The sequence below is a fragment of the Pseudophryne corroboree genome, chromosome 7 (genome assembly GCF_028390025.1).
Source record: "Pseudophryne corroboree isolate aPseCor3 chromosome 7, aPseCor3.hap2, whole genome shotgun sequence".
Classification (NCBI taxonomy): Eukaryota; Metazoa; Chordata; class Amphibia; order Anura; family Myobatrachidae; genus Pseudophryne; species Pseudophryne corroboree.
This window is the reverse complement of record NC_086450.1, coordinates 48,052,120-48,073,121: the sequence shown is the minus strand read 5'-3', so window position 1 is coordinate 48,073,121 and position 21,002 is coordinate 48,052,120. Positions and strand designations below refer to the sequence as shown.

The window sequence follows — 21,002 nt, the reverse complement described above, 5'->3', positions numbered from 1 at the left end:
CCAACTGCCATGTTATAGGCTGTGTTTGAAAAGTGACAGTTAGGAGCTGGTCGGTTGGTACTTTACCTCTCTCCACTTTATCTATGTACAAGACATAGGGGTCTATTTACTAAGCCTTGGATGGAGATAAAGTGGACGGACATAAAGTACCAGCCAATCAGCTCCTAACTGTCATTGCAATGAATTTGCAAGTTTAATCCCTCTCACACAGCGTTAAAAGAAGTTGTGTTTGTACCGTGTGGTTGGAAAATGCTTAATTCAAAAGTAGAGCAATGTGTTAACTCAGTGGTGCAAGTAGAATTTTTTTTCCTGGTGGTACTGATAGTAAAAATTAATGTGGTCATGTGTCATGAGGGGGCATGGTCACACAAAACTAGGAGTGGCTACATGACAATAGGGGCATGGCCACATTATGCCACACACCGTAATGCCCTTACACATTATGCCACACACCGTAATGCTTATTACACATTATGCCGCACACCGTAATGCTTATTACACATCATGCCACATACCGTAATGCTTATTACACATTATGCCACACACCATAGTGCCCATTACACATTATGCCAGACACCATAGTGCCCATTACACATTATGCCAGACACCGTAATGCCCATTACACATTATGCCAGACACCGTAATGCCAATACATATTATGCCAGGCACTGTAATGCCCATTACACATTATGCCACACACCGTAATGCTTATTACACATTATGCCACACACCGTAATGCTTATTACACATTATGCCACACACCGTAATGCCCATTACACATTATGCCACACACTGTAATGCCCATTACACATTATGCCACACACTGTAATGCCCATTACACATTATGCCACACACCGTAATGCAGAGCCGGCCCTAACCAATAGGATGCCCTAGGAAAGATTTTAGCTGGTGCCCCCTAGCACCACCACTGGTTCCGCCTCTGACCTTGCACCTCTTTCCCAGCACCACCACCCCTCATCCATAGCAGTCCTTATTTTGGTGTTTGTACCCCCTATATTTTAAATAGGAACAGTTCGCACATTTGGCGCACAGGCCAAAAAGGGCTGTGTTTTTGCTGGCAAGAGGCATGGCCACACAATAGTAACCCCAAGTCCAATTACGCCACACTGTACTGCAACTTTATTCACATTTGATCATGCGATAGTGTCCATAATTCATATTACATCCCACAGTAGTATCACTTTACCTTATAAACGTTACTCCTCACAGTAGAGCCCCTTATTCACATTACATCACACTGAATTGCTCCTTATTCACATTACACCACACCCTATTGCTCTTTATTCACATTAGACGATACAGTAGTGCCCTTTCTATACGCAATGCCACATATTAGAGCACCTTATTCACATAATGCCACACAGTAAAGCCCCTTACACATATGAGACACATTATTAATGTCCTTATAAACATAATGTGCCTTACACATTATGACAACCTTTATTAATGCCCTTTTACACATAATGTCCCTTGCTGCACATTATTAATGCCCTTATACACATAATGACACACATTGTGCTCCCTACACATTTGCTGCACATTATTAATGCCCTTATACACATAATGACACACATTGTGCTCCCTACACATTTGCTGCACATTAATAATGCCCCTATACACATAATGACACACATACAGTAGTACCGTTACACATATGCCGCACATTATTAATGCCCTTGTACACATGATGACACACATAGTGCCCCTTACACATATGTTGCACATTATTAATGCATTTTTACATGACACACATAATGCTCCTTACACATATTACGAACACTGCTGCACAACCAACCCACTCACATGCACACAGCACTCACACTGCCACTAACACTGTGACCTCTGCCTCTGCTTGGATACAGATGTGTCCTCATAAATCTTGCCTCAATGCTAACGTCGGGCACATTTTTTTAATGAAAATGCATCTTATTTGCATTGCTATGTGGCTAGGATGCACAAGCAGCTTCTGCTGATTAAAATGATATGCAGCATGCCTATATACTGTGTGGGACTGTGGCTGTATCTGCATATGAAATGCTACCAGGGACGGATCTAGACTTTTCTTTAGGGGGGGCGGTTTACTATTTAATCTTGACTCCTCCCTCTACAGTCCCAACTCCTCCCATCTGCAATCCTAACTCCTCCTCTCTCAATTCTGACTGTATTTTTTTAGTGAGACTGAGATAGAGCCTTGCGATTGTTCTATGTACATGTGACTGTGGTGTGGGGTAATTGTATTTATTAGCCCTAGTACCCACACACCAGCAAGTGAGGCGCAAATGCTCTGTAACCCTTGCTCTCCTGGCTCTGCTGTGCTGCTGTGGTATAAGCTGCAGCACATCGTTCTGCCTCAGGCTCTCCCCGGAGAGCTCTCTTCTGCTCAAAAGTGGGCGTGGCTATGACTGTGTTACGGGGGGCGGTCGCCCCCTTCGCCCCCCCCCCCCCTAGATCCGGCCCTGAATGCTACACACAGAATATAGGCATGCCGCATATCATTTTAATCAGCAGAAGCTGCTGATGCCCCTAGGCATATCAAATGCCCTAGGCAATTGCCTAGTTTGCCTATGCCTATGGCCGGCTCTGCCGTAATGCCCATTACACATTATGCCACACACTGTAATGCCCATTACACATTATGCCAGACACTGTAATGCCCATTACACATTATGCCAGACACCGTAATGCCCATTACACATTATGCCACACACCATAATGCTTATTACACATTATGCACACACAGTTATGCCACTGATACCATTTTATGTCCCATACACAAAAATGCCCCTTACAAATTATGCCCCACAGTAAGGCTTCTATTTACTTGCTTGCTGCCAGGGGTTTCATGGCAAAAGAGGCAGCTTTCTGCAGCTTTTCCTGGCGGTGTCAGCGTTCCCGGTACTTCTGGGTAACGCTATACATGCAGGGGCATAATTATACATTTTGCGCCCCCCCCCATCGCATTTTAGTACTACTTATACGCATAATGCCCCCTGTAGTGCCGCTTACACATACAATGCCCCTTGCTGTGCTGCTTACACACATAATGCCTGCAGTGGTGCCACTTACACACATAATGCCTCTAGTAACATAGTTTCTGAGGTTAAAAAAAAGACAATTTGTCCATCGAGTTCAACCTGTTTGTGATCTCCTACACTGAAATATTTTTAAGACTAATTTTAACTGTGGTGAATGTTTAGCCGTAAACTATAATACTCCTATTTTTTATTACTATAGTACATGATTTACCCACCATAACCCTGTATATCCTTATCCATTAGGAATTTATCTAGCCCATTCTTAAAAGTAATGACCGAGTCCGCCATTACTACTCTCTCAGGCAGGGAATTCCAAATACATATAGCCCTTACTGTGAAGAACCCTTTCCATCCCTGTGTGCGAAATCTTCTCTCCTCTAACCTAAGCTGGTGTCCACGTGTCCTTTTTGATGATCTTACCAAAAAACAACTACCCCGCTAGCTCTGAGTATTGATCCCTTATATATTTGTAAATGTTAATCATGTCCCATCTTAATCTCCTTTTTTCCAGTGTAAACATGAATAGCCTAGCAAGCCTTTCCTCGTATCTCCATCCCATTAATGAATCTGTTCGCCCGTCTCTGAACCTTTTCTCGTTCCAGGACCTACTGCCCTACACACTTGTCGCCAGGGGTTTCTTGCTCGTTGCCATGTGTTACATGTTCATTGTCAGGGGTTTCTTGCTCATTGCCAGGGGTTGCATGCTCATTGCGGACAGAGACCCTGCGCCCTGCGGGGGACTGGTAGTACTGAGTACCACCACCATATTTCTTAATGGTACTCCGTACCATCCCGTCCCACCCTACTTTCAGCACTGTGTTACCTTAAAAATTTTTGTTAAATTGAACAAAGCGCCCACCGAATATTTCTGTATGCTAACTGTTGCTTATGGGGCACATTATAGGTCACGTGCACATGTGTTTGAGGAGGCCCGGATTAAAGGAAGGGCAACAGGGGCGGGCGTCCCTGGGCCCCCACACGTTAAGGGTCCCCCACACACTGTCTCTCAAATCGGACACAGGCACTCTCCGTTCCCCCCTTCCTCCATGCAGCTGCCAAGGAGTCACTCATAGCTGTGCACACACTGTCTGCAGTTAGTCTCGCGGGAAGTCAAATCCAGCGATACACTCCATTCAACGCTGCAGTACAGAAGTGAGGGAGCTGAATGAGGCGCCATTTCACTTAGAGCTCCGACTGCAGCAGTGCCAGCTGACAGATGGTGGCGGGCGGCCTGGCTTGGTCAGCTACACCGGACCCCCAAGCCCCCCCACGGTGCAGTGCTACCAGGACCAGTCATATACAGAAATGTAATTTTTTTTGTAGTTAGTAGCCTCTAATATAGCAATCATTTTCCTATATAAGTAAAATATAATAACATTAATTGTGGTAAGTGCATTAATCCTACAGTAATATAAACTGTAAAAGTAAAGCAGAATTAATATTGAATCAGTCATTCTTTCTAGAAGGTTATTACTAATAGTAATAACCCCTTAGGAAGAATAACTGATTCAATAATAATTGTGATTTTACATCTTAAACTAATTAGTGCATTTGCACTGACCATAATTAATATGAATATTATATTTTTTTTTTTACATATACATGAAAATCATTGCTACATTCATTACTTAAGTTGTTCATTGCCACTACATCACTTTTATTGATAAGGGCCCCCGCAAATTTGTTGCCCAAGGGCCCCCACAGACCTTAATCCGGCCCTGTGTTTGAGTGGCACAAAAGATTTAGGAGCCGATCTATCACAATCCACATCTGAGGATCAATCCACAAGGCGATTATTGATGACATCACATGGATGTATCATTAATCATATATAGGGACAGAGCTTGTCCCTGCGATGCCACTCTGCAGACATATTGGGGTATTTTTCGTGGAAAATACCCCTAGTATGTGCTACGCACACTGGCGTTTCTATAATGAGTGCAGTGTGTGCGGTGCACACGGGGCCCCTGAGTCTAGAGGGGGCCCCCACCGCACACACTGCACCCACTTTTAAAATACTCACCCCTCCAAAGTCCAGCGCCGGCATCCGCAGCGCTATTAGAACTCTGTGAAAATGGCTCAGCTGCCATTTTCACGGAGTTCTGCGCACTCGCAGTAGAGAAATCTCAGGCAAAATGGCCGCCGCGCCATTTTCCCGGAGATCTGCGCATGCGCAGTAGAGTCTGAGCCCTCTAGTGCTCAGACTCTACAGCGCTCCGGGCAGAGAGGAGGGGGCCAGAACGGAGGAGGCTGAACACGGGCCTCCTCCTCTCTTAAAACGCCCCTGGCTACGCATGTGCTGCCACTGACATTGCTGCTACCACCACCGGGCACCCCTCTTCCCCACGTTGCCACTACCCCCCATGAGGTGTTATTTTGGCAAACTGGACACCAGAAGGCGCAACAGTGAATCAACATTACTGCAAAAATGTTCTAGAAACTTTGCGGGAAAGAATCAGAAGAAAGAGGTCAGACCTGTGGAAAAATAGTTTCATCCTCCATCACGTCAATGCACCAGCCCACACAGCTCTCTCTGTGAAGTAGTTTTTGGCCGAGAAACAGATTGCAGTGCTAGAACACTCTCCATACTCACAAGACCTAGCACTGTGTGACTTCTTTGTTTTCCCCAAAGTCAGATCTGTAGAAGAAAACGGTTGAGACCGTGGACAGATTCTGTGCTACAGCGAGGCTTTGACCAATGGAAAACAAGAATGCAGTGGTGTGTGGATGCGGAGGGGGGAGTACATAGGAAGGAAACAGAGTTAAAATGTACTTAATAAAATGTAACGCAAATTATAGCATCTGTCTTGTTATTCAATAGCTACATCTCATATGAGTGTTAGAGGATCTACAAGTTCTTTTTGCAATGATGCAATCACTTTACCTACGGGTTTGGGGCCCAGCCACACTACTGCGCATGTATGGTTCCCCCTCATGGTAAATTTTGTGATCCGTAGCCAATAGACAACAATGGCTAATGCCACCTCAAGATAGTGTCAGCTACACTGGGGCTAAACTATAGGGCCCCATACACTAGAACGATAATGCCCGATTTCAGCCCATTTTGGGCATTCGGGACGATATATTGGGTGAAATCGGGCATTTTCGTTGTACTTTACACCCGATCCGATGCGTGTTCCTGTGAGCATCGGATCGGATCACCCTAGATCCGACATATCACGAGTGCTGCACTCGTGATATGTCGGATCCCGCAGGAATGACTGGGATCGTATAAGATACATCGTATGTAAAAGGACCGCATACGATGTATCTTATACTATCCTGCCAACCGGGAGGCTGCCGGGAGGTTGAAGGGAAATCTTAAGGGCCCCATACACTTATACGACATAACGGTCCATCATGTCGTATAAGATTTCCCTTCAACCTCCCGGCAGCCTCCCGGGCGGCTGGATAGTATAAGATACATCGTATACGTTTTTTTTGCATACGATGTATCTTATACGATCCCAGTCATTCCTGCGGGATCCGACATATCACGAGTGCAGCACTCGTGATATGTCGGATCTAGGGTGATCCGATCCGATCCGATGCTCACGGGAACACGCATCGGAATGGCTCGGGTGTAAAGTACAACGAAAATGCCCGATTTCACCCAATATATCAGCCCGAATTGGGCTGAAATCGGGCATTATCGTTCTAGTGTATGGGGCCCTTTAGACAACATGACGGACCGTCATGTCGTATAAGTGTATGGGGCCCTTAAGAATGCCTACAATTCTGGAACTTGGTAAATTTTGCATTTTGCAAACAAAACGCAGCAGATAAATAAATACGCCCCTATGTATGTTCACATAAATAAACCCCTGTGTATTATAAATACGCCCCTATGTATCTTCATATTCCGCAAAGACTGCATTTAATAGCAAATTGACACAGTAAATATACAAATTTTTATTCTGCCCCTGATTCCTATATACAGTAAGTAAGTGTTCTACACCAGTATAATGCTCTGAATTTTTATTCAGTGATGTCCAGATAAAGTCACACCAAACTACATTGGCACTTTTGTAGTAAATAAGATAATAATGTGATAATTTTCACAATGGAGCTACTTCTGTGAATCTCCAACATACTGTGTGGTGATGCAGCCATTGTGTGAGTAATGGAGAGATACGGAGACATGAGGTGCTCCTGAGTTATCTGTAATCTTCTCTTCAGTACATATTGATTTTTCTTTCTACATATTATTTGTAATGGAAGATAAATTGCTGTTGTAACCCTCCTCCCCCTGTACAGGTGACAGAGGGAGTAAGATGTTCCTTGCCTGTGACATAGAAAGAAATGAGGCATTGTCCCAGTAGACAAGAAGAGATATTCATGGCTTGACAGAGATATTACTGACATATGAAATATACAGTATGTAAAGCTTTGATAAATCACCTAGCAAAGTAGCACAGGGAACCTGGAACTGGTGCAATGATTTGCCAATTAAATATATAACTTCTGCTATAACTGTTTCACTGTTTAACGTTACTTACAGACTGGAATATGCTGCTTACAGGATGAGACATATATGGTCATAGAGGGCTACTTGTATTTATAGCAGAGAAAGGTGCATTATCAGATTGTAATCATTACCTACAGTGTTCTCTCCAACAGAGTGAGCTGGCCTGGGTTATTAGGGGTGCCAAGATGCGGGGGAGGGGTGAGAGAGGGTATTAATTACCGGTGCCAGGGCTTGTTTAAGGGCCTCTGCCTGGATCCATGGCAGCTGTGCAACAATGCAAACCTTCATAATTTTCATTTAATTTTCATTGGGTGGGAATGACCACTCCCCCAGGATTTGGCTATGCCGTCCCCATCACCTGGGCCCGTCATTGCTCTCTACGGCCCTGTAGACGACTCCAGTGCTGAGAAGGGGCAGAGGACCGTCCCACTCCAGTATTGCCTACCAATCCATCAAATGCATGCAGCGGCTCCGTAAACTAAAAATCTAAATATAAACAATAGTGCAAAAGAAATAGATGTTCAGCGCTCGGCAGTAATCGAATAAATGCATACCTGAGAAATAAAGCCAGCAATAATAGCTTGATGCACACATTTCTAAATAACGAGAGAATAAAAAATATAATGAATGGAAATAAAAATAAAATAAAAAAAGAGACATTATTGCTTGGTAGTACATATATGCAAATAATAAAAAAATAAAAAAAAGTTGCAGAAAAAGTAGAACGAAGAGTGACACGATAGATTTAGTGTATTTACTGCCATGGCAATGGTAACCTCTAAGTACTAATTAACACCTCATAATTCTTCTCTTGCAGTCCATTCGAGAAGTGACGGGATATGTCCTTGTTGCTCTGAATCAATTTGACTACCTCCCTCTGGAGAACTTGCGCATCATTCGTGGAACCAAGCTGTATGAGGACCGCTACGCACTGGTCGTCTTCCTGAATTACCTAAAGGATGGAAAATTGGGGCTACGGGAGCTAGGTTTAAGAAATCTGACCGGTAAGTCTGACGCATTATATGCCGACATGCGAGAAGGAATGTTCTGACCATTATTCTCCTGTTCTAAGTCATTATTCTATTTCCAGGGAGTATTGTTGTAATGCCATAACCCTGATTAAAAAAAAATGCTGTTTTCAAACATGTAAAAAAAATAAAAACTGAAACTACATAATTGTAACACACGATAAATATAACAAGTGTGGTGGGAGATGTACTTAGCTTTGGAGACTCATGTATATATAATATGTCTACCTCCAAACTGGTGAAGTACAGACATATTTATGGCAAATGGTACTTTTGATCAGGACACTTCTATCCAGCCCCAGATAATTAAGATCAGTGCTTAAAGTGGTCCTAGAGAGGAGGTGGAACTCCCCCCCCCCCTCCGGCGCCCATGCAACAAAGGTATTGCGTGCGCAGTAGGCGCACGCCCCAAAAAGGGCGTGTGATCTAAAAAAGGGGCGTGGTCGCACAATAGTAATAATGCCCACAGTAGTAGCACCCCTAATACACATAATGCCCACAGTAGTAGCACCCCGTAAAATACACAATGCCCACAGCAGTAGCGCCCCTTATACAATGCCCGCAGTAGTAGTGCTCCTTATGCAATGTCCACTGTACTGGTAGTGCCCACAGTGGTAGTGCCCCTTATATAAGAGCCCATAGTAGTGGTGCCCCTTATGCAATGCCCCCAGTAGTGCCCTTTATGTCCCCAGGAGTGATGCCCCTTATAAAGTGCCCCCTTTACAATGCCCTCATTAGTAGTGCCCCCAATAGTAATGCCCTTAATGGTAATGCCCCTGTGTAGTATTGCCCCCAGTAGTAATGTCGCCTGTAGTAATGCCCCCAGTCGTTTAGCACCTGTAGTTTAGCCCCAAGTATTAATGCCCCCCTGTAGTTATGCCCCCCTGTAGTAATGCGCCCCTGTAGTAATGCCCCCAGTAGTAATGCGCCCCTGTAGTGTAGCCCCATGTACTTTGCCCTAAGTAGTAATGCCCCCAGTAGTAATGCGCCCCTGTAGTTTAGCCCCATGTACTTTGCCCCAAGTAGTAATACCCCCAGTAGTAATGCGCCCCTGTAGTTATGCCCCCAGTAGTAATGCGCCCCTGTAGTTATGCCCCCAGTAGTAATGCGCCCCTGTAGTTTAGCCCCCATGTAGTTTGCCCCATGTAGTAATGCCCCAGTAGTAATGCGCCCCTGTAGTAATGCACCCCTGTAGTTTAGCCCCATGTAGTTTGCCCCCAGTAGTTTAGCCCCATGTAGTTTGCCCCCAGTAGTAATGCCCCCAGTAGTAATGCACCCCTGTAGTTATGCCCCCAGTAGTAATGCGCCCCTGTAGTTTAGCCCCATGTAGTTTGCCCCCAGTAGCTTGCCCCCTTGTAGTTAGCCCCATGTAGTTTAGCCCCAAGTAGTTTAGCCCCATGTAGTTTGCCCCAAGTAGTAACGCCCCAGTAGTTTAGCCCCCTTGTAGTTTACCCCCTGGTAGTTTAGCCCCCAATAGTAATGCCCCCTGTAGTTTGCCCCCTGGTAGTTTAGCCCCAAATAGTAATGCCCCCTGTAGTTATGCCAACCAGTAGTAGTAACACATGTTTAAAAAAAAAAAAAACACCATACTTACTTCACTCCGCTCCCCAGCACTATGAGAGAGACGTCATGACGTCTCTCTCATAGCGCGCACTGACAGAGCCGGAAGCCGGAGCTCAGTAGTGAGCTCCTGCCACCGGCTTCCGCTGTGCAGGGAGAGCCGGGCGTCGTTGATAACACAATCTCAACGAGCGCCCGGCATCTCCCTGCGGCGCCGGCACACAACGGGTGAGGTGAGCCGGAACTGTATTCCATCTCCAAGTGGAACTGACGGAACGCAGTTCCGCCCCATTCCGGCTCACTTTAACCCCTGATTAAGATGATCAATAGTTTCCTTTATGTATATAATTTTCAAAACACATATGTGAATATGAGGAAGAGCTGGTAGATCAATGTTATTTGTACATTTGAATTCCACAGTGTAAACTTAACCTGCTGAGTTTCAGTTTTTATCCAGAGTACATTATTCTACATGGCCGTTGATAGTTCTTTGAATTGCTTAATTCATTTTGGGGGTCGTTCAAGACAGTTGAACGTTACATTGCCGTATAAAGGGGGTAATTCCAAGTTGATCGCAGCAGGATTTTTGATAGCAATTGGGCAAAACCATGTGCACTGCAGGGGAGGCAGATATAAAATGTGCAGAGAGAGTTAGATTTGGGTGGGGTGTGCTCAATCTGCAATCTAATTTGCAGTGTAAAAATAAAGCAGCCAGTATTTACCCTGCACAGAAATAAAATAACCCACCCAAATCTAACTCTTTCTGCACATGCTATATCTGCCTACCCTGGCAGATATAACATTGGGCATGGTTTTGCCCAATTGCTATCAAAAATCCTGCTGCGATCAACTTGGAATTACCCCCAAAGGAAAGATTGGCTGTTTGAGGTTGTTTGAATGCCTGGGGCCGGATGTAATGAAGGCCGAATTGGCCGGAGGTGCGGGTTCCCATCCAAACTGGGATATTTTTTTAAAGAGGCAATCATTTGCAAGACATGGTTTTGCCTTGTAAGTGATTGTCCCTTTAAAAAAGGTCCGACATCGGCCGGGAACCCTCACCTCCGGCCAACTCGGCCTTCATTGCATCCGACCCCAGTTGTCTGTCACAAGACGGTGAGCTACTGTAGGTTGAAATCTGCAGAAACAGACAGAGTTCTATTGGACAATGCTCAGATTGAGGCATAGCATAATGTACAATGTAGACCTGATACAGTACAAAAACAGGAATGATAGTTGTTTAAGGCAATCTTTGCAGTTTATTTGTGTAGTTTTCCATATGCGCAAACCAACTGTTTTTACTTGATTTGAAGTTCAGAGGTGATATAAAGAACAAAATGCCACCGAGGCCACAGACGTGACTCATGGCTTTACACCGTGCTGTAACAATGCGGCCCGGACAAAGCAGGCACTTGTCCAAGGGGGCCACAAGTCATGTTAAACCTTGTTTAGTTCTCATTACCCTTTTCCATTGCACTGAGAGCCCCTACTCACATTAATATTAGCCTCAACCCCATATGACCCTGGTAAGACAATACAGCTTCGGGGCAAATGGCTGGACACACCGCAGTGCTGAACTAAGCCCTGTCTGAGGACATTCTGAATTAGTGAGCTGTCATGCTGATATTTCACGGGTTAGATCAGAGACTAGCTATTTTGAGCCACAGGAGACTCTATTGATCACAAAAGAAACCTTTAAACATTTTACGCCCCAGTTTGATGAATTACTTGTTTCCTTTACAGATATTTCAAGGCACGTTTCAAGTAATTCTGAATTAAATCAATATAATAGATTTGTATTGTCCAACTGCCGGCCCTCCATAGACTTTTTGTGGCCCCTGGCTTTTCTGGACAACTCTATAGACTCTTGACTTTGGATGACCCAGATAAATGTGTCCAAATTCATAAAATACTTGGGTCAGCACGTAAATGACCAGATCAGCTATTTGGTGGTAACAGCGGACAGTTAACAGGCTCTAAATAACACAATGTGCAGATTAACACTTACCCTGCTTCAGATGCCTCGCAGCTAATAATTCTAGTAGAAAGAAACTCAATGAGCAGTATAGATATGGCCTTCAGTTGCGGCATTGACCGATATGAGGTTAAAACAAAGTCCTCATTGGTATTTGATATTCTGAAGATTGACTGATACCTGAAGCGTTCCATCTAATAACGCTCACTGGGACTTGCAGACAGACAGACAGACAGCACCCAATGGCTCAAAGGGATTTTACTGGATATATACCACGTTTCAACTTTCTTAACCCTTGTTTTCTACTAAATCTACAATAGATTGGACACAATCAGAACAGTATTGTATAAACCAGATTAAGGGGCCTATTTATTAACATTATTTTTACTAAAATAATGTGAAAAAGGGTGTTTTCACACCCTTTTCACGTTATTTTAGTATCACTGAATGTATTAAAGGGCATTTGGAGCAGTTTTCATGAAAAACTGCTCCAAACCCTTTCATTGTCATTTTTTAAGTAATCCACATCGCATTCCCCATACTTATAATGGGAAATATAACATGTGCAGAATAATGGGAAATATAACATGTGCAGAGAGAGTTAGATTTGGGTGGGGTCTGTTCAAACTGAGGGGGTCATTCCGAGTTGATCGCACGCTGCCGATTTTTGCAGCGCAGCGATCAGGTTACTACTGCGCATGCGTATGCACCGCAGTGCGCACGCGCGTCGTACGGGTACAAACAGCATCGTTGCTGGGCAATGCTTCTAGCGACGAATCCATTCGCACGAGTCATCACAAGGAGATTGACAGAAAGAGGGCGTTTATGGGTGTCAACTGACCATTTTCTGGGAGTGGTAGGGAAAACGCAGGCGTGTCCAGGCGTTTGCAGGGCAGGCGTCTGACGTCAATTCCGGGGACCGGACAGGCTGAAGTGATCGCAAGGGCTGAGTAAGTTCAGACTTACTCTGAAACTGCAAAAAACATTTTCGTCCCGCTCGGCTGCACATGCGATTGCACACTTGCAAAGCGAAAACACACTCCCCCGTGGGCGGCAACTATGCGTTTGCACGGCTGCAAAAAGTAGCTAGCGAGCGATCAACTCAGAATGAGGGCCTGGAATCTATATTGCAGTGTAAAAATAAAGCAGCCAGTATTTACCCTGCACAGAAACAATATAACCCACCCAAATCTAATAGGCCCTACACACTGGGCGATAATATTCAAAGATATGAACAATCTCGTTCATTAATGAACAAGATACCGTTCATATCTTTGAGTGTGGAGGCACCAGCGATGAACGATGCGCAGCCCCGCGCTCGTTCATCGCTGGTGCACTGTCGCTTGTGCATGCAGGCCAATATGGACGATCTCGTCCATATTTGCCTGCACTTCCATGGAGCCGGGTGACGGGGGGAATGAAAAAACGTCACTGCCCCCCGCCACCGAGTCGCCCGTCGGCCGTATCCGCCGTCGGGCAGCTCGGCGGCGGATTACTCAATGTGTAGAGCCCTTAATTCTCTCTGCACGTTACATCTGCCCCTCCTGTAGTGAACATGGTTTTGCCCATCAGATAAGAAATTTGCTGCTGTGATCAGATCTGAATTAGGCCCTAACTCCACACAGTCTGGGCCGTGGTGGGAATTGAACCTATGACCTCAGGGCAGTGAGGCAGTAATGCTAACCACTACACCATCTGCACTGCCCAAACATCTGAACATGCATGAATTGGATAATAATAGAGGGATATATAGGCGTACATTTACTAAAGCTTCTAAAGCAGAGAATTGGTGATGTTGCCCATAGCAACCAATCAGATGCTGCCATTTTCTAAAAGGCAATAGAGGAATGATAGACAGCGTCTGAGTGGTTGCTATGGGCAACATCACCAATTCTCTGATTTAGGAGCTATAGTAAATTTACCCCATAGCAGGCGGGATGTACTAAAGAAAATATGGGGTAAAACCCCCGTTTTCCGGGGTTTTACTACATTTTCAAATGTACTAAGCCCCGGCTGCCCGTTTGACGATGCGGAGGGTATCGCCATCTTTTTATGGTGATACCCTATAAGCCTATGGGCTTCTTACCACATCCTGCCCCGTGCTGCTCACACCGACCCCCCTCTGCATACCTATGTGCAGGCAGCACGTGGTTCTGGAACCCAAACTTCTCCTCCCCCAGCAACACAGCCGGAGGTTCTTCCGGCTGCAGGGAGGAGGAGCCTAGGACTGACTGCTGACGTCACCTGCCGGGGCTGGGTGGTGACAGAGACCCCTGGGAGGTGACGGAGACCCCCCTTCTCACAGGTATCGCGGGGGGCCTCTGTCAACGCATTGCAGTGGATGGCGATAGGTGGCAATGTATTTTAATACATCCCGCCCAGTGTCTCGTTTGGTTGAAGGGATTTTTTAAGACGTCATACAGTAGCTTCATGTTATGTTAGTGTGTATGAAAATCCCTAATAGGTAAACCAGTGGGTGTGATGTTTTTGCTAATTCCTCGGTTGCCTTGGACTTTTCTATCATACTATCCGCAAACGCAGCTGACCACAGGGGGCCTATATCAGTGCTCGTCACCAGCAGCGGAATTGGAAACCTAAGCCTGTATTTTTCCAGGGACACTTAGAGAGACCTTAGGTTCATTCTCAGATTGTTTAAAGCGCATCACAGGTCACCGAGGGCCGCATGATGGGACCAGAATTCTGAGCAGAATATTGACTCTCGGGATCAATGTTGCATTTGTTTTGCCAGCGGCTGCATGTTATTAGTTTCTACACGTTGTAAAAGGCGTTACCGCTGCTACTGAGACATTGCACTTAGATCAACTACATAATATGAATTTTCATGCAGTGAGGAACAAAAAGCCACCACCCCACTCTTGTTTATATTAGAGATGAGCGCCTGAAATTTTTCGGGTTTTGTGTTTTGGTTTTGGGTTCGGTTCCGCGGCCGTGTTTTGGGTTCAAACGCGTTTTGGCAAAACCTCACCGAATTTTTTTTGTCGGATTCGGGTGTGTTTTGGATTCGGGTGTTTTTTTCAAAAAACACTAAAAAACAGCTTAAATCATAGAATTTGGGGGTCATTTTGATCCCAAAGTATTATTAACCTCAAAAACCATAATTTCCACTCATTTTCAGTCTATTCTGAATACCTCACACCTCACAATATTATTTTTAGTCCTAAAATTTGCACCGAGGTCGCTGTGTGAGTAAGATAAGCGACCCTAGTGGCCGACACAAACACCGGGCCCATCTAGGAGTGGCACTGCAGTGTCACGCAGGATGTCCCTTCCAAAAAACCCTCCCCAAACAGCACATGACGCAAAGAAAAAAAGAGGCGCAATGAGGTAGCTGTGTGAGTAAGATTAGCGACCCTAGTGGCCGACACAAACACCGGGCCCATCTAGGAGTGGCACTGCAGTGTCACGCAGGATGGCCCTTCCAAAAAACCCTCCCCAAACAGCACATGACGCAAAGAAAAAAAGAGGCGCAATGAGGTAGCTGTGTGAGTAAGATTAGCGACCCTAGTGGCCGACACAAACACCGGGCCCATCTAGGAGTGGCACTGCAGTGTCACGCAGGATGTCCCTTCCAAAAAACCCTCCCCAAACAGCACATGACGCAAAGAAAAAAAGAGGCGCAATGAGGTAGCTGTGTGAGTAAGATTAGCGACCCTAGTGGCCGACACAAACACCGGGCCCATCTAGGAGTGGCACTGCAGTGTCACGCAGGATGTCCCTTCCAAAAAACCCTCCCCAAACAGCACATGACGCAAAGAAAAAAAGAGGCGCAATGAGGTAGCTGACTGTGTGAGTAAGATTAGCGACCCTAGTGGCCGACACAAACACCGGGCCCATTTAGGAGTGGCACTGCAGTGTCACGCAGGATGTCCCTTCCAAAAAACCCTCCCCAATCAGCACATGATGCAAAGAAAAAGAAAAGAAAAAAGAGGTGCAAGATGGAATTGTCCTTGGGCCCTCCCACCCACCCTTATGTTGTATAAACAAAACAGGACATGCACACTTTAACCAACCCATCATTTCAGTGACAGGGTCTGCCACACGACTGTGACTGATATGACGGGTTGGTTTGGACCCCCCCCAAAAAAGAAGCAATTAATCTCTCCTTGCACAAACTGGCTCTACAGAGGCAAGATGTCCACCTCATCATCACCCTCCGATATATCACCGTGTACATCCCCCTCCTCACAGATTATCAATTCGTCCCCACTGGAATCCACCATCTCAGCTCCCTGTGTACTTTGTGGAGGCAATTGCTGCTGGTCAATGTCTCCGCGGAGGAATTGATTATAATTCATTTTAATGAACATCATCTTCTCCACATTTTCTGGATGTAACCTCGTACGCCGATTGCTGACAAGATGAGCGGCGGCACTAAACACTCTTTCGGAGTACACACTTGTGGGAGGGCAACTTAGGTAGAATAAAGCCAGTTTGTGCAAGGGCCTCCAAATTGCCTCTTTTTCCTGCCAGTATAAGTACGGACTGTGTGACGTGCCTACTTGGATGCGGTCACTCATATAATCCTCCACCATTCTATCAATGTTGAGAGAATCATATGCAGTGACAGTAGACGACATGTCCGTAATCGTTGTCAGGTCCTTCAGTCCGGACCAGATGTCAGCATCAGCAGTCGATCCAGACTGCCCTGCATCACCGCCAGCGGGTGGGCTCGGAATTCTGAGCCTTTTCCTCGCACCCCCAGTTGCGGGAGAATGTGAAGGAGGAGATGTTGACAGGTCGCGTTCCGCTTGACTTGACAATTTTGTCACCAGCAGGTCTTTCAACCCCAGCAGACTTGTGTCTGCCGGAAAGAGAGATCCAAGGTAGGCTTTAAATCTAGGATCGAGCACGGTGGCCAAAATGTAGTGCTCTGATTTCAACAGATTGACCACCCGTGAATCCTTGTTAAGCGAATTAAGGGCTCCATCCACAAGTCCCACATGCCTAGCGGAATCGCTCCGTGTTAGCTCCTCCTTCAATGTCTCCAGCTTCTTCTGCAAAAGCCTGATGAGGGGAATGACCTGACTCAGGCTGGCAGTGTCTGAACTGACTTCACGTGTGGCAAGTTCAAAGGGCATCAGAACCTTGCACAACGTTGAAATCATTCTCCACTGCGCTTGAGACAGGTGCATTCCACCTACTATATCGTGCTCAATTGTATAGGCTTGAATGGCCTTTTGCTGCTCCTCCAACCTCTGAAGCATATAGAGGGTTGAATTCCACCTCGTTACCACTTCTTGCTTCAGATGATGGCAGGGCAGGTTCAGTAGTTTTTGGTGGTGCTCCAGTCTTCTGTACGTGGTGCCTGTACGCCGAAAGTGTCCCGCAATTCTTCTGGCCACCGACAGCATCTCTTGCACGCCCCTGTCGTTTTTAAAAAAATTCTGCACCACCAAATTCAAGGTATGTGCAAAACATGGGACGTGCTGGAATTTGCCCATATTTAATGCACACACAATATTGCTGGCGTTGTCCGATGCCACAAATCCACAGGAGAGTCCAATTGGGGTAAGCCATTCCGCGATGATCTTCCTCAGTTGCCGTAAGAGGTTTTCAGCTGTGTGCGTATTCTGGAAAGCGGTGATACAAAGCGTAGCCTGCCTAGGAAAGAGTTGGCGTTTGCGAGATGCTGCTACTGGTGCCGCCGCTGCTGTTCTTGCGGCGGGAGTCCATACATCTACCCAGTGGGCTGTCACAGTCATATAGTCCTGACCCTGCCCTGCTCCACTTGTCCACATGTCCGTGGTTAAGTGGACATTGGGTACAGCTGCATTTTTTAGGACACTGGTGACTCTTTTTCTGAGGTCTGTGTACATTTTCGGTATCGCCTGCCTAGAGAAATGGAACCTAGATGGTATTTGGTACCGGGGACACAGTACCTCCAACAAGTCTCTAGTTGGCTCTGCAGTAATGATGGATACCGGAACCACGTTTCTCACCACCCAGGATGCCAAGGCCTCAGTTATCCGCTTTGCAGTAGGATGACTGCTGTGATATTTCATCTTCCTCGCAAAGGACTGTTGGACAGTCAATTGCTTGGTGGAAGTAGTAAAAGTGGTCTTACGACTTCCCCTCTGGGATGACCATCGACTCCCAGCAGCAACAACAGCAGCGCCAGCAGCAGTAGGCGTTACACGCAAGGATGCATCGGAGGAATCCCAGGCAGGAGAGGAATCGTCAGAATTGCCAGTGACATGGCCTGCAGGACTATTGGCATTCCTGGGGAAGGAGGAAATTGACACTGAGGGAGTTGGTGGGGTGGTTTGCGTGAGCTTGGTTACAAGAGGAAGGGATTTACTGGTCAGTGGACTGCTTCCGCTGTCACCCAAAGTTTTTGAACTTGTCACTGACTTATTATGAATGCGCTGCAGGTGACGTATAAGGGAGGATGTTCCGAGGTGGTTAACGTCCTTACCCCTACTTATTACAGCTTGACAAAGGGAACACATGGCTTGACACCTGTTGTCCGCATTTCTGGTGAAATACCTCCACACCGAAGAGCTGATTTTTTTGGTATTTTCACCTGGCATGTCAACGGCCATATTCCTCCCACGGACAACAGGTGTCTCCCCGGGTGCCTGACTTAAACAAACCACCTCACCATCAGAATCCTCCTGGTCAATTTCCTCCCCAGCGCCAGCAACACCCATATCCTCCTCATCCTGGTGTACTTCAACACTGACATCTTCAATCTGACTATCAGGAACTGCAGGGGGCGTGCAAATGGTGGAAGGCGCATGCTCTTCACGTCCAGTGTTGGGAAGGTCAGGCATCGCAACCGACACAATTGGACTCTCCTTGTGGATTTGGGATTTCGAAGAATGCACAGTTCTTTGCTGTGCTGCTTTTGCCAGCTTGAGTCTTTTCATTTTTCTAGCGAGAGGCTGAGTGCTTCCATCCTCATGTGAAGCTGAACCACTAGCCATGAACATAGGCCAGGGCCTCAGCCGTTCCTTGCCACTCCGTGTCGTAAATGGCATATTGGCAAGTTTACGCTTCTCCGACGACAATTTTATTTTAGGTTTTGGAGTCCTTTTTTTTCTGATATTTGGTGTTTTGGATTTGACATGCTCTGTACTATGACATTGGGCATCGGCCTTGGCAGACGACGTTGCTGGCATTTCATCGTCTCGGCCATGACTAGTGGCAGCAGCTTCAGCACGAGGTGGAAGTGGATCTTGATCTTTCCCTAATTTTGGAACCTCAACATTTTTGTTCTCCATATTTTAATAGGCACAACTAAAAGGCACCTCAGGTAAACAATGGAGATGGATACTAGTATACAATTATGGACTGCCTGCCGAGTGCAGACACAGAGGTAGCCACAGCCGTGAACTACCGTACTGTACTGTGTCTGCTGCTAATATAGACTGGTTGATAAAGAGATGTCTATGTAACTATGTATGTATAAAGAAGAAAGAAAAAAAAACCACGGTTAGGTGGTATACAATTATGGACGGACTGCCTGCCGAGTGCAGACACAGAGGTAGCCACAGCCGTGAACTACCGTACTGTACTGTGTCTGCTGCTAATAATATAGACTGGTTGATAAAGAGATGTCGTAGTAGTATGTATGTATAAAGAAGAAAGAAAAAAAAAACACGGTTAGGTGGTATACAATTATGGACGGACTGCCTGCCGAGTGCAGACACAGAGGTAGCCACAGCCGTGAACTACCGTACTGTACTGTGTCTGCTGCTAATATAGACTGGTTGATAAAGAGATGTCTATGTAACTATGTATGTATAAAGAAGAAAGAAAAAAAAACCACGGTTAGGTGGTATACAATTATGGACGGACTGCCTGCCGAGTGCAGACACAGAGGTAGCCACAGCCGTGAACTACCGTACTGTACTGTGTCTGCTGCTAATATAGACTGGTTGATAAAGAGATGTCGTAGTAGTATGTATGTATAAAGAAGAAAAAAAAACCACGGTTAGGTGGTATACAATTATGGACGGACTGCCTGCCGAGTGCAGACACAGAGGTAGCCACAGCCGTGAACTACCATACTGTGTCTGCTGCGACTGGATGATAAATGATATAAAAAATATATATATATCACTACTGCAGCCGGACAGGTATATATTATATATTATATAATGACGGACCTGCTGGACACTGTCTGTCAGCAGAATGAGTTTTATTTTTATAGAATAAAAAAAACAACAACACACAAGTGAAGTCACACGACGAGTGTTTAACTTTTTCAGGCAATCACAATATAAGTATACTACTAACTATACTGGTGGTCAGTGTGGTCAGGTCACTGGTCAGTCACACTGGCAGTGGCACTCCTGCAGCAAAAGTGTGCACTGTTTAATTTTAATATAATATTATGTACTCCTGGCTCCTGCTATAACCTATAACTGGCACTGCAGTGCTCCCCAGTCTCCCCCACAATTATAAGCTGTGTGAGCTGAGCAGTCAGACAGATATATAATATATATAGATGATGCAGCACACTGGGCTGAGCCTGAGCAGTGCACACAGATATGGTATGTGACTGAGTCACTGTGTGTATCGCTTTTTTCAGGCAGAGAACGGATATATTAAATAAACTGCACTGTCTGGTGGTCACTCACTATATAATATTATGTACTCCTGGCTCCTGCTATAACCTATAACTGGCACTGCAGTGCTCCCCAGTCTCCCCCACAATTATAAGCTGTGTGAGCTGAGCAGTCAGACAGATATATAATATATATAGATGATGCATTACACTGGGCTGAGCCTGAGCAGTGCACACAGATATGGTATGTGACTGAGTCACTGTGTGTATCGCTTTTTTCAGGCAGAGAACGGATATATTAAATAAACTGCACTGTCTGGTGGTCACTCACTAGTAAACTCTCTGCACTCTCTACACTTCTACAGTACTCCTCCTAGTCCTAAGC

The 21,002-nt window shown here is 45.7% G+C and overlaps 1 protein-coding gene and 1 long non-coding RNA gene across 4 annotated transcripts in view; one reads left to right on the top strand and one right to left on the bottom strand.

The window, feature by feature from the left end:
- The window catches only part of ERBB4 (erb-b2 receptor tyrosine kinase 4), a 1,260,323-nt gene that overhangs the window by 621,338 nt on the left and 617,983 nt on the right, over nt 1-21,002 (top strand). For all 3 annotated transcript variants that reach the window (XM_063933142.1, XM_063933143.1, XM_063933141.1), the window contains exon 3: nt 8,342-8,528. In XM_063933142.1, coding sequence (XP_063789212.1) covers nt 8,342-8,528 — 187 coding nt within the window. The remainder of the gene's footprint in view (nt 1-8,341; nt 8,529-21,002) is intronic.
- The window catches only part of LOC134944520 (uncharacterized), a 79,621-nt gene that overhangs the window by 49,695 nt on the left and 8,924 nt on the right, over nt 1-21,002 (bottom strand). The window lies entirely within an intron of this gene.